Source organism: Punica granatum, chromosome 4 (assembly GCF_007655135.1).
Source record: "Punica granatum isolate Tunisia-2019 chromosome 4, ASM765513v2, whole genome shotgun sequence".
NCBI classification, from domain to species: Eukaryota; Viridiplantae; Streptophyta; class Magnoliopsida; order Myrtales; family Lythraceae; genus Punica; species Punica granatum.
Window position 1 is genome coordinate 38016549 of NC_045130.1, and position 15033 is coordinate 38031581.

The 15033-nt window shown below is 39.6% G+C and overlaps 2 protein-coding genes across 2 annotated transcripts; one reads left to right on the plus strand and one right to left on the minus strand.

Moving 5' to 3' along the window:
• Positions 1–4136: 4136 nt before the first annotated feature.
• Positions 4137–9807, plus strand: LOC116203507 (U-box domain-containing protein 44-like). The gene is made up of 5 exons (XM_031535254.1): positions 4137–4983; positions 5554–6889; positions 7258–7561; positions 8045–8544; positions 8640–9807. Exons 2-5 carry the CDS (start codon positions 5657–5659, stop codon positions 9636–9638), a joined length of 3036 nt encoding a protein of 1011 aa, XP_031391114.1. The 5' UTR covers positions 4137–4983; positions 5554–5656; the 3' UTR covers positions 9639–9807.
• LOC116203508 (oligopeptide transporter 6-like) lies at positions 9748–13118 on the minus strand. The gene is made up of 6 exons (XM_031535255.1): positions 12286–13118; positions 11967–12064; positions 11314–11883; positions 10914–11172; positions 10600–10782; positions 9748–10513 (listed from the first exon to the last, which is right to left on the minus strand). The coding sequence occupies exons 1-6, from the start codon at positions 12784–12786 to the stop codon at positions 9896–9898; spliced, it is 2229 nt and encodes a 742-aa protein (XP_031391115.1). The 5' UTR covers positions 12787–13118; the 3' UTR covers positions 9748–9895.
• Between the last annotated feature and the right edge of the window lie 1915 nt (positions 13119–15033).

Consider the following 15033-nt stretch of genomic DNA (forward strand, 5'->3'; position numbering starts at 1 on the left):
TAATAGCATAATAACAATTGATTGAAGAATACATAATGTATTTTTAATAAGGATATTAAATTGTCAATTTTTTTAAATATTTTATAGTGATTGATTGTATCAAATTGAAGTAGAATTTAATTATGAAACAAGTAATATATGTTTTCCATCATATATATACTGTGCACGATTTTATTTATTAATTTTCCCGTACATTGCACTGAGAACCCTATTAGTTTATATATACTACGTATTACAAGAAAAAAAGGCATGACATATATATTATTTGTACAAGGTTTGTTAGTCATGACAATTAGCTGGCTTCGATATTGATACCATGCAAAAGAAGAAAATATTTAAATGATCAATACGCGATTTGACATCATTAACAAAATTAAGACACATTATTAAATTTTAAGGAAAAAAAGGCCTATAATTAAATGGCAAAACATAAAATTTAAGGATATTGAGTGACCGAACATAAATTTAAGGTTTTTTTTTTCTCATCACAAAAGATAAAGGGACTTCATCAATCTAATACAATATAATAGAAATTCTAATAATTAATTAAGGGATGCTAATAGTCTTATAATAAATATCGAATATAAAGGTATTTTATTATCAATTGAAAACCTTTGTTATTTGACTACACCCTCTTTAATAATCTATAAATATTCAAAGAATTAGCTTGTGAAGTTGTATCAATCATTTTCTTTTTATGAGAACCTCATTCCTATATTTCTTTCCTTTAATCTTCAGTCTTTAGCAATATTATTATTATTGAGACATCAATACCGCATATTTGACTTTTTTTTTTGTTATCTCCCTGGGAAAAAATGTCTGTACTTTGCCTTTTCCAAACGGTGATTAATCAATGGTATTTCATGAACCAATGCTAAAGTAGAAAAAGAATCTAAGAATTGCTGTGGTTACAAAAGAAGATTCTTCAATCTCTTTTCATAGATTTGAGGCCTTAGATTTTCCCTAGGGTTTGATGAGTGAAGATACATACATACTTATATATATATATACATATATAATGTACGAGAAATCAATATATATATCACAAAGCTAGATTAGAAATGGCAGACACTGTTTTCCAATAAATAATAATATTATCCATATCCTCGACTTTATGCATGGTCCCCATTCTACGTGTCCCAATATCTTAATCAAATTATTGTAGGGGCTGAAATTATATGTGGAAGACCATGGGCATTTCCTTCACCACTATTTCAACTTTTACTAAAAACAGATTAAAAGCTACATATTTTTCAAATAAAAGTAAGCGCGTTTAGTAACCGAAAAGAATTAAGCACGTTTCCATATATAATTTAAGTCTGTAACGCGATTCACCAAGAGTTCTTTTTTTTTTTTTATTCCGGGTGAAAACACCAAATATCTTCAATTTATTAGTCAAAACTAATTATCACTTGAACCCATCGATTTTTAAGCTCCAGAAACTATTCCAAGCTTTACATAGACATGACCTTGCATGTAGCATTTATCCATGATATAACTATAATAGAATTCATAATTTATATGGGAGTACGGTGGGAGGTTTAAATTTTCATGAACACACTTCCATAATTGGTCTTGTAAAGTATGCGGTGAGAACTTTTAGACTATAGTTTGTATCAAATTTGGTCGCTGCAAACATAATTTTTCTAAGCATGTTAATTGGTGAATGTGAAAATTACTTCTTTTTTCTTTATATTTTAATCTTACAAATAGTCAATTATTTATTTCCATCTGAGATGTTTTAAATTAGTGTGTTAATATTTAAACCAATTTTGAAATCATTCAGTAATTTTCATCGAGTACCTATCTCAAACGTCAAAGCCTATACAAACAATATTTCTCTTTCCCTTTCTTGGTTAATTTTCTTTTCTCGTCATTATTGTCCTCCGGAGTTGTACAACCTCTTCACGTGGCATAATACCAAAGCTAGAAAAAATGTAATGCAATTTTCATAGAACAAGTGGAAAATCGAGGGGCAATAATCCCTAATACATTGCAATTTTTAATTCCACGACAAATTATATTTGTTTTTATATTTATATATATATATGTATAGAAAATGAAGAGATATCAAATCATGAGTTTTGATATGTGTATTACCTTTATGTAGTCCTTTAGATTGTAACGTTCGAGTCTCGGTTCTCATCATAAAACTATCCGTGTCCTCTCTTTATTAGCTTTTTTTATTTTTATTTCTTTATAATATAATCATGCTTTTCCTTGTAATCGGAAAATATATTTCAGCCAGTTAGACACCGATGAGGCCATACATGCACAGTAGCTAGAGATATCTGCAGAGAAACCCTCGTTTTCCACTATAAAAGGGGAAGAAGGCTCTTTTGAGTTGCAGAAACACCATAACTCTCAGAAGAAGCTTTAGTTGCCCTTAAGTTATAAGAGAGAGGGAGAGGACAAGAAACAACAATGTCTCTCTTTCGGAAGCTTCGCCCTATATCTTCGGAGAAGTAGACATGGCGTGATGTTGGTTCGGCTCATCTTTCCCGATCTTCGGAGGTCTCCTTGAGAATGAGAGATGAGCCGAATCAATATCACTCTTGTATGCTTTTCTTTGAACAGTCAGTCATCCGTACAATGACTTTGTCCCTGTGACTGGAACGGGAACTCGAACTCGAACAGGCTCCTTGAATCTCACTTGGGTCAATTTAAGTCTCTTCCTCCTTGTGTTAATTGTCAGATTTTGATTATTCTGCGGGTTAAGTGTGTTCAATATTGTGTTATACGTTTCGTACAATCTTAGATTTGCTAACTTATGCTAAAATTCTGGGGTTTGAACACAATTTTTTGTATAGTATATGTGTGCGTATATATATTCAATCAATATATACAATTCTTAAGGTATATTTGAATCCACATATTATTAATCTACGCACTGGATCTATGTATATTAGGTACTTGTCTTTTATATACACAGGGGGAAATTATCCAATACATCTGTGTCTCTCTCTTTTTTTTCCCTGTGAACATGGGAGCCTGAGCTTGAAAGAAATATTAAACCAAACAAAAGCTGGGTAAAGGCAACCCCAATAATATCGAGGAAAGAAAGATTCTGAAGGCCTTCGAGCGGAGAATAGCAGTGATGAAGTCCCAAAAAGAGCTCCAAGGATAGCCCGTACAAACCAGTCAGTACACGCATTCCCTTCCCTCCAGGCTCCAGGTATGGTTTGATCGAAGTCCGGACCGAAAAATACGACGGTGTGAATCGTTAAATTTCTGTATTGTTTGATTTTATCCTTCTATTCCCCAATATCACTCTTCAATCATTTTGAAAATCCATTCATGCAAATTATATATGCTGCAGATGCCATATATATATATATATATATATACACACACACACACATAATCAGTACTTTTCCAAGTTGGTTTTATATTTCTCAAACAAAACCTGACTCTGATCAATCCTAAAATCTCCATGCCTTCTTATTGGTGTGATAAGTTTAAACTATTCTTTTAGTTAGTCGAAGTGCGGTTTGATTAATTAGTAGTTCAGTAAATACAACTATATTTTGAAACCTTAATTGGTTCATCAGATCTGTGAGTGTGAGCTCAAGCTCTGCATAAAGGAAAAATATATGTGATCCTCAGTCTTATGCATTATTTCGTATATCGATCACGTGGTCTCTAACCCGATTGATGCTGAAGAAGCAGATCTGACCTTTTGCTAAATCTCAATCCTGTACTCGGGATCTGAAAATCGAGAGATATATTTAATAATAGTAAGCCATTCATCCATAGACTTCATGTGCTCGTGTAGCATACTCATCATCGAACGATCTCTTCCCCGAGACAAAAAGAAGTGAAGACGAAAGTGTCGTGTTCTTCCAAGCAAGTCCGCCGAGAGACTATACTTCGAGAGTCCAGGGCTTGAATGCCTTTCCGTTTGCTTTGTATTTGCACACAATTTTGTTCTTTGGGCAAAAAATGTGATGCGTCTGCTCAAGAAAAACGTAAAGATGTAAATTAATCAATGGTCGAAAGAAATAAGAGGATATCAATTGGGCTTGAAAAGCTATCGGGCCGTATATTAGCCCATTAAGGAAGCCCCAGCCCAAGAATGACCAAGCACGCTTTTACCCCTTTTTTTTTTTTTTTTTTTGAGTCTGATGCTTTTACCGTTACCTGGCGCCAAAAATTTCCCGGGACCGCTGAAGCGGATAGTTAACTAACACACACCAATCAAACAAACAACTAGAAATAATACAATTTGATATATGTTAGATTTTTTATTTTATTTTTTTGAATATTACATTAATCTAAAGACGAATTGCTTAACCCTCGTGACCCTAAAGTAGTGGTTTAGGGACCATTATCTGAAATTTTGGTCCTGACATTATAATTTTGTTCAAACAATAATGATGATTATCGACATATACATAATGTCTAGTTTCTAGTAACTAGCTTCTTCCGATTTGCCCCTGTTGGTTATGTTGTCAGTGGCTCTACAATCCCTTTAATTCATGGGGCGATAGAAGTGGCATTTCCAAGACTGAAACACGTGACGCATTATGGAGGGTTGTACAATCCGACTCGTATACATATGTTCGTGTAATAATGGATCACATCTTGTAATTTGAAAGGGAAACCTGAATTATAGTATTTATTTGTAGTTAGAATTATAATAATTGCAAAAATAAGTTTTTAGAAAATTCAATGAGCCGGAGCTTATTTATTTAATTTTAATTAATTAATTAATTTACATTCATTTATTTATTTTATATTTATTCGAACTCCATTCTTTGACTGCTTCCTTCTCTGACTGAACCGAGTGAGACTCAGAGAGGAACTTACGAAGAAGGAGAAGAAGGAGACGGCCAGTGAAGCATTTTCTTCGGAGGATCATTTCTCCGACAGCTCACCGCTGAATCGTCTCTCTTCGATTCTCCCGGGAAATCGACCCGCAATTCTCCCGGAAAAGCTCGAACGTTGACCTTAACGAAGCCGCTTGTTGACTAGCACCAACAGGTAAGTCAATCTGCCCAGATTTTACGTGAAATCTCTACTCGGTTCGATCACTATGGAAGTTTCAGCTTTGTCGAGCTCAGAGTTTGCTCTTGCTCCGTCGGATTGAAGCTGAATTGAGTTTCTGCTCGCTCTCTCTCCGTGTTTTTTGTTTTCCTGCATGGAAAATTCAAAATCGTTAATGTGACCTCTCTGGGACATGTTTGATGCAAGTCTTAGCTCTGCAACCATAAACGTCTCGTGTGTTTTCCGATTTCTGGAACAGTTTTGTGATTATAGGTACAGCACTGACGATGTCGGCAAGTAGTTTGTTCCTGTCCTATAATCAATTGCCTGATATTTTAAACTCTGATGAACTGGAATCATTAAGTTTCGCACCGTGCGGCGATTCCAGAGCAAAAGCCATAAAAAGAATTGATTTTCGACCGAAGAATCGTACTATATTTCAAAGGGTGGTGGTAAATCATCTTGTTGTTGGTTAGAGGGTATTACTGATTGTTTCCGTGGTTTCTTTTTAAAGAAGTGATTCGTCCTCAAAGTCGGTCTTAATTGTTTGATTTTCATTGGTTTCAGGTCATCTGGTGTATGATAGCTACTTACCTGCTACTAATAGTTTAATGAGCGCTTAAAAGGATTTCCAACTTCTAGATTAAACAATCCTGTCTCAAGCGGAAGAATGGTCAAGGATGTGATTCTCAGCGCCTCACTTGCTCCTGCCTCTGAGTTACTCTCTCATGTTATAGTCGCTATATATGAAACCGCTCATGCAGCTACAGAAGTCCTTATACAGAAGGAGAACTTCAGGAGATTCTCGGTCTACTTAGAAAACACGGGGCTTATGTTGAAAGAGCTGTTGCGGCATGATCTAGATTGTTCTGAAAGCTTGAAGAATGCCATAGAGATCCTCGATCGAGAAGTAAAGGCATCTAAGGGGCTTGCTAGAGATTGCAGCAGAAGAAACAAGGTATATCTCTTAGTTCATTGTAGACAAATTGTCGAGTCCATAGAAAGAAGCACGAGGGAGATTGCTCAGGCTCTGAGCCTCTTACCTTTGGCCTCGTTAGATGTGTCACTTGGAATTCGAGAAAAAATTGACAGTCTCTGTAAGAAAATGCTCGAAGCCGAGTACTCTGCAGCGTTATCAGAAGAAGAGATCCTTTTAAAAATTGAGTCAGGAATTCGAGAGAGGAGAATGGACAGGGCCTATGCAAATGATCTAATGGCTCAAATAGCCGAGGCAATTGGGATTGATCATGAGAACTTGGCTATAAGGAAGGAGTTTGAAGAGTTCAGGAAGGAGATACAGGATGTTGAGGTGAGAAAGGACAGGGCTGAGCAGCTTCAGATGGAGCAGATCATCGCATTGCTTGAGAAGGCTGATGTTGTGATGTCTCATGCAGACAAGGAGAGGAAGTATTTGGAGACCAGGAACTTTGTCAGGGGACAACCTTTGGAACCACTCTGCTCATTCTACTGCCCAATCACGCTTGATGTGATGGTGGATCCCGTGGAAACATCCTCTGGTATGACTTTTGAGAGGCAGGCAATTGAGAAGTGGTTTGCCCTCGGGAACAATACCTGTCCCTTGACTCAAATACCAATTGAGAACACAGTCCTTCGTCCGAATAAGAACCTGAGGCAGTCGATTGAGGAATGGAAGGATCGCAATACAATGATCATGATTGCTTCAATTAAGCCTAAACTCAGCTTGGATGATGAGAAGGAGGTGATTCAGTGCCTTGAACAGCTCGAAGAGCTTTGCCTAGACAAAGAACAGCACAGAGAATGGGTTGCTCTTGAGAATTATGAATCAGTTCTTGTCAGAATTCTCAGCTCAAAAAATGCCGATGTCAGGAGGCATGCCCTGACCATGCTTCATATTCTTGCTAAAGACAGTAACGAGAATAAGGTATCCGCATAGTATTTGTTCTTTTTTTTTTTGTCCCTCGGGGAAACAAGGGTATTCAAGGGATCTAACCTTAGGCCAATCAACACTCCAAAAGACTCTGAAAGAGGCCTCGGGGGGTCGAACCTCAGATGGCCTGCCATATTTCTGTCCGCTCCTTCACCTTCATGCTTGACCAACCTGCAGTATTAGCATAATAACTTCATTACCTTTCGAGAGAGAGAGAGAGAGAGAGAGAAAATGTATTGGCATAATAACTTTTCCTATATAGGATCGAGAGAAGCCAGCTTTTAATTTCAGAAATATTGATGATTTCCTCTAATTTTGACCTGTCACTGATTTATTTTATTTTCTTTAAATTATATATGTAGGAGAAGATCTGTGCTGTAGAGAATGCTCTCGGATGTATTGTTCGGTCTCTCTCACGGCACATGCGGGAAAGTAAATTAGCAGTGCAGTTGCTTCTGGAACTATCGAAGTGTACTGCAGCACGGGAGACTATGGGGGATGTCCGAGGTTGCATTTTTTCACTGGTAACGCTATCAAAGAAAGAGGATAATGAGGTCTCTGAAGATGCTCGATGCCTTTTGGAGATTCTCGCTTCCCAAAATCAGAACGTGGTGCACATGGCAAATGCTAACTACTTTAAACCATTGCTGCATCTACTCACTTCAGGTAATACATTGCGGAGTTTGACATCATCCATTAAACAAAGATATAAATTGATCTATCTATTTAGAATTCAATCGGCTTAAGTGATCTCGAACTTTGTCCCACAAAATCTGCCAATTCAATTCAGAGCTATTAGTATACTTGATTGTTCTTTGTGTTTAAACAATGCATCTTATCAATACCATGTTTATCCTCTATAGTTGGTCAAATTTTGTTGGTCGAATATCTTCACCGAGGCTTGCTAGTTAAATACCATCATCTAATATATTACCATAGAACATATGGTCCATATCTTCATTTGTATCATCGAGCCTTTAGAGTAACTGATTGCAGTCATTGAAAAATTAATGGATTAGAGTCCTAAAGAGCTTTATTTGTCATCCAATTACTGAATTTCCATGTATTGGACCTTAAGCTGTTTGCAGTTCATAGGTGAGGGGCACTAATTAATATTCTTTCACATTGCTAACTTGCATACTGATGCAGGAGCGGACGATACTAAGATGGCCATGGCCAAGACTCTATCTGAAATCGAGCTAACCGAGCGCCAGAAGCTGTCCCTCTTTGAGCTTGGGGCATTTGGCCCACTTCTACATTTGCTCTCTCAAAATAATTTAGACATGAAGCAAGTCTCCGTGAAGTGCCTCCAGTGCCTATCAAGCATACCACGGAACGGACTGCAGATGATCAAGGAAGGAGCCATGGGCCCACTGCTCGAACTTCTCTACCGTCACAGCCTACCATCGCCCACCTTAAGGGAACATGTGGCAGCAACCATCATGCACCTTGCCCAGTCGACCATGCTTGAGGGAGGAGAACCTGATCAGTCTGATGTCGTCCCATTGTTGGAATCAGAGGATGATATCTTCAAGCTTTTCTCGTTGATATCCCTGACGGGGCCCAATATACAAGGGAACATCCTCCGGGCCTTTCACGCTATGTGCCAATCTCCGTTCGGTACTGACACGAGGAAAAAGTTAAGACAGGTATCTGTTCTTTCTCCTCTTTTGATATTAATCTTGGCAAGAAAGTAAATCGCTTTTGGTTAATTTAATTTCGTTCCATTTCGTTCATCTCTCAGCTCTCTGCCATCCAATTATTAGTCCAGTTCTGCGAGGCCCCCAACCTTACGGTTCGGGCAAATGCTGTGAAGCTGTTCTGTTGTTTGATGGAAGACGGCGATGATGCCAGCTTTTCGGAGCACGCGGACCAGAGATGTGTGGAGAGCTTGCTCAGAATAACAGAATCTTCAGCTGATGTGGACGAGGTTGCTTCAGCTATGGGCATAATCTCCAACCTCCCCAGAGATCCCGAGATAACCAAGTGGCTTCTGGATGCTGAGGCTCTCAACGTCATTGTGAATTTCCTTTCCGATGAGAATCGAAATGACTCGAACAAGAGGCGGGTTGTGGAGAATTCCCTTGGGGCCCTCTGTCGTTTCACAGCCCCTGAGAACCCGGAATTCCAGAAGAGAGTGGCTGATATTGGCATTATCCCTGTCCTTGTGAAGTTCCTTGTAAGTGGGACAAGGTTGATGAAAAAATCCTCAGCCATCTCGCTGAAACAGTTGTCCAAGAGTTCCTTCGCACTTAGCAGGCATGTTAAGAGAGCCGGGCTTCTTGGGGGTTGCTGCCGGGCGCCCCCCGAGGCTTTTTGCCCGGCCCACAGGGGTATCTGCTCAGTTGAGTCCTCATTCTGTCTCATTGAGGCCCACGCTCTCGAGCATCTAGTCAGGCTGCTAGAAGCCACCGACCCTGGAGTCTGTGAAGCTTCTCTTGAAGCACTCTTGACTCTTATCGATGGGGACGCATTGCTGAGGGGAAGTAAGGTGCTAGCTGAAGCAAAAGGGATAGCTCCCATTATAAAGTTATTGAGTTCCTCTTCTCCAAGGCTGCAGGACAAGTCTTTGAGGGCTCTGCATAGACTGTTTGGGTTGGCCGAGATCCGGCAAAAGTTTGGGGTTTTGGCCCACATGGCCTTAGTCGAGATCACTCAGAAGGACGAGAGCGGGATGAAATCAATGGCTGCTAGGGTACTTGCCCAATTAGATGTTCTGCAAGATCAATCATCCTTCTTTTAGTTAGTCTCGACAGTTATACAGAAGAAAAATTCTTTTGCGTATAGCAATTCAATTAGTTTCGCTGTAGGTATCCCAATTCTATCTTGTATCTTTATAGTGTTTCACTAGATTTGATTCAATGCACATTCATTGAATTATGAGCAGAGACAAAAATAAGTTTTTTTTTCAATGAAATCCTAGAGAATATATATACAGATCATGACACCTAAACATTTAAGCAAAAACTAAACTATAAAACGAAGGTGCATCTTTCATATTCAAGTTACTACGGGGCATCCGTCGATCACGACTCCTTTAGCGGTTGGGCAAGAAGCTAAGGGGCATCCTTCGGGATTGTTACCCCACCAGTCGAGTCCGAAACCCTGCGACTGGAGAGACAGAAACAACAGTACTGTCATGAAAGCGGTCCCAGCGTCGAGGCCCCCAGAGAGGACGTAGTTGTACCGCTTCCACAACTCGGGCCTGTACCTGAACAGCAGGAACCCAGACATGAACCCTACAATGATCCAAGTTGTGAAGTTCACGGCCGTGGCAGGCGGCATCATAGCAGTGGCGCCTAGCAACACAGGCATGTTTATTAGTCTGATCCATGTCTTTTTCGGGAAGGCCTTGTGAGCGAGCCAGACCAGGAAAGGTGCAACAGCCCCACCGGCGAAAAATAAGTTCACTTTCCCGTACTCGCCGAGGTCTCCAAATATCCTCCTGGGCCCCACGAGGCCCCATATGACCGACGCATCGAAGAATACCCGGTCCATTGGGCATGTCCACGGGCTGTCCTTGGGCAGGAGGGTCGTGTCACAGAGGTGAGGAATAGACTCCATGAGCCACCAGGCCGTCGCGGTGTATACTACTACTGATATAACCGTCCCCACGACCTGCGATTAATCCCCAATTAAGAGCTTTTTAGATCTTTGATTGAGAGAAAGGGACATGAGAGACTAAAAGAGAATGAAGTATCGACCTGTGCCATAAACATTGATCTCGGTGGAATCTTCATGTAATGGCCGAGCTTGAAGTCCTGCAAGAAGGTCGTGGCCTGATACATACTAATGTACCCATAGACCTTGAAGCACATATTTGCGACGGGCCGCTCCGGGTATATATATCCAATGATGTACTCTGTGATGACATTCAGACCTGGTTGCTGTTGCAAACACAATATCCACAAAATATATATGACGTTTTAACACCGGGCTTAAGGACTAGTAGTATCAAAACAAGAAGCAGAAGAGAGGAGACGACAACGCCACAATCATATCAGGATTGGGGGGTTACCTGGTTCGTGGTGGCATAGATGATACCGATGGGTAAGGTATAGAAGAAAGCGATGCCACAGGCTAACAGCACGGCCCACCAAGGCAACTGAAGGGATTCTTTGTAGTGTTCACAGGTAAAGATTATGCAGGCGATGGTCACAAGAAGGAGGGCAATAAACCACCATGTCGGGACTGACTTGTACTTCTTCATTAGTCTAGTGTGGACGTCCATTTTCCGATTCCCTCCGAAGGCGCCTTTGGCTTGTTGCCACAGCTCCCTGTAAGTGCAAATCGTACCACAAAGCTCACAACTATCGGCAGAACTGGATTTTTTTGAATGTTTCGAAAGTTCGAATGCGGGTAGGTCTTGGCATTGTAGACATAAAAAAAAAAAAAAAAACAATGTGCATCGTGATTACCTTCCGTTGAAGAGCAGCACATGGACTATGACTGCAGGGAGGGTGGCAAACCCGAGCCCGTAAGTCATGGCAAAGAAGGTGCTCATGTGCACGGGCCCATTCCTTGCATAGGCTTCCCTATCGAGGTGAAACTTGGAGTTCGTGATGCTGAGAATGTCGTATGAGGACCCGTTGGACATGAAGAGGTCGTTTGAGAAAATCGGGAATGTCTTGGCATTGTAGATGTCGAACCAGTACGATAAGGGCGTCATCACGTACATCACCAGGACGAAGCCCACCGCCACATTGGCTGTTGCAAACCATGGGCTAGCGAGCGGGCTCCCCAGATAGGACGAGATGGTGGACCAGTCGATCGCAAAGGCGCCAATTCCAAGGCCCGATAGGCCTGACCCCAACTGCTGGATGAACACAGACTTGGGGGCGAGCCAACAGACCCAAGACATGGAAGTTAGCATCAAGAACATGTATCCCGGGAAGACGCAGTACGCGAAGCTCGTGGCGAGGACTATGAGGAAGAACTGGTTCCTGGTGAAGCCACCTTTCGGCCTTGGCTCCTTCTCATGTAAAGCCCTACATGAATATAAAACATCATCAATCTATAACGACAAGATAGAAAAAGATTTCAATCTTTCTTATTTTGTAAGGCTAACTACCTGAAAAGAGAGACTTGAACCAGATCGTAGGGCCACCACATTTCGCCCGGCTCCACGAGATATCTTCGGTATATCCCGGCCCAGCCATACCCAAGAACCTACCGAGACCGAACATCAGCCAGGTCAGTTTTTGCAATCGGTCACATTATTACTATACAGATTATGCATTTTGCCGGAATAGCTAGCCAAATCCGGAAACTACGAAACTTTCCCTCCAATCAATTTGTCCCAAGATAGTTCAGAAATAATATTTGCTACCTATAACTCATCTCGATCTGTATCGAGAAACTGAAATGCCGGGGAATTCGATGAAACGAACCTGAGTGGTCAGCATGACAAGGAAGGCAGGGAGGATAGTGAGCTCCCTCTTGAAGTACAGCTTCACGGAACTCAGTATGTGAGTGGCGTAGACCGTGCCAGCCCCCGAGTTGGCGAAGATGGTGATCAGCACGTGCTCCTTGACGTTGAAGGGGCCGGGGTTCAATGAGAACTCCAAGGGTGTGCCCTCGAAGAAGGCCCTGGTGGGGAGCGCCCGAGCCATGAGGTGGCCGAGCGGGACGACGGCGATCTGGGCTGAGATCGAGGTGACAATGAGAGGCTGCTTCCGGTACCAGAAGAACTGGTTGACGAAGGAGAGGACGACGCACGCTCCGACCCCCAGGACCCACGTCCTGAACGTGACCGCGGGCAGGGTGGGGTCGTCCGTCTTAGGGACGGTCAGATCGACCTGCTTGACGGGGCACACATCGTCGTCGTCCTCTTCCTCCACCTTCTTGCCCTCCACCTCGAAGATGTCCTCCGCTGCAGCAGCTGCCGCCATCGGAAAGCTGCTCTGTAACTTCGATCTCCTGTTTCCGGGGCAAGATTGAGAAGCAAATGTCGGCCCGATGGAGAGTACTGCAGTTGGGGAAGAAGAAGAAGAAGAAGAAGAGGATTAGAGGAGTTAAATGGGGGATGTTGTTGCAGTTGGGATACTGCTCCTCTTGAAGAATCTGTTGAAGATTCTAAATCAGAGGCGCCAATGGCGGTTGTTTGTTCAGCTTAGATCTTCTTGGCTTGATGATAATCTGGTTCGTGTGTGTATATGTATATGTACGTACGTATGTATGTATGTATGTATGTATGTATTGAATAATGCAAGAGAACGTGATTAGATTCACTCAACGCATTAATGGCGAACTCAGCTCTCTTTCTCTCAGATTCAGTCATTCGCAACTCAATTTCCTTCCACTCATGTCATTATCATTATGAATTTGTGGGGGATAATTATACTTCATTAAGTACAAAAAACAGAATCATTACTATATGATTTATGGTGATACCTTTGACTCTAATTCTTGAGGTCTTTGGACCCTAAGTAAATAAATAAATATATTATATGTGGATGACATAATCGAATTCTCGAACTTGAGGTTTTTCTTTTTTATAATATCGTTTAATAAATCATGGACTTTTGAAATCTGTCTTATTTATTTTGCATAATGCATGGTACTTAATTATTGTAAGTTATTTTGAATGTTTTTCTCCGAATATCTATATATGCAGACGCTATTTAATGTATGAAATATTTCGATGATGTGATTAATTTATTAAAATTCCTTTTAAAGTTTTCTATACTCACGTATGGGCGGGTCACATAATGATATATTGAATTTATTTGGCTATTATGTTTGGTCTACAGCTTTCCTCCTCGTCATCGCGTGTGAATGTATGATTGAGTACATGAATTGCCAGCAAAATCAAATTAAAAGATATTATCTCATTAAATTATAATTAAAACAAAATTACAAGATAAATCTAACTCACATAGATGGGGAAATTTATTTGGTCCTTGACGCGAAGGCCAATGGGAGCCTTTGGATTAATTTGAATTTTACCTTTTTAAAATTGATCTAGCGGTAAAAAGGAGCGATATCGAATAAACACACAGGATAAATGTATGTGATATTGTTCCAGGAACATGATATTGCATTTTCTAAGATCAATTAAATCATTAACATATGTGTGTAAATTATTTGTCTTAGCAGAGAAAATAGCACAAGTGGGGGGTGGTCCCCACTACATGTTCATGCAAAGATAATCCCACTCACTTCTTCGTGGCCATTAACTACAAGTTTTGACAGGGTGCCCCATGCACTGTCCCCGTACTCCAGCGGACAGACTAATTAATCAGCTGAATCATTAGTGAATGAATCTAGGTCCACGTATGCACATATCTACATATATATATATATATATATATATTTACTATATATAATAATAATATAATATAAAGCAGAGATATGGAGCCCAACGAGTTACGAGATCCCACAATACTCGGTTATTTAATGAAATTTCTCGATTTTTTACCTTTCTTTTAAAAAATAATTTTTAAAGTTTTTAAAATATATTAATATAAATTTGTTGGAGTATTCATTATTTTATCAATTTTGAGATTTCTTTCAAAAATATTTTTAATATTTTTTAAAATATATAAATATAGATTGTGACGATCATTATTTTTTCGGTTATTTGAGCTTTTCTAGGAACAAATTTCTAATATTTAAAATTTTTAAAACATATTAATATAATATAGATTTGTGAGGTCGGTCCTTATTTTCTCGGGTTTTGAGCTTTTTTTAGAAAACGAATTTTAAAATTTTCTAAAAAATATATAGTTATAGATTTATAAGACCGGTCATTATTTTTTCATTTTTGAAAAATAAAGATTTAGATGAAACGAATCACATGAGATCATATTTACTTTTTGAAAAATAAATTAAATCATATTTACATAGGTATCATGTGCTATATATTTACTTTTCAAAAATCAAATCAAATAATACTTTTTTTATAAATATAAATATGATGTGTTATCTATATTATATTATTATTATACGTTATAAATGGTGGATGTATCGCACATAAACTTTGAAAAATATTATTATCACTGGAGTTCTTCAATTTTTCATGCACACAAATTTATTTTAGTACATGTTATGATTAATTAAATCATATTTCGAGATAAGTAGGCAAAGAAGTTTCCTCATGTACATCCAGTTAGGTAAAACCTAACTGATTAACTAAA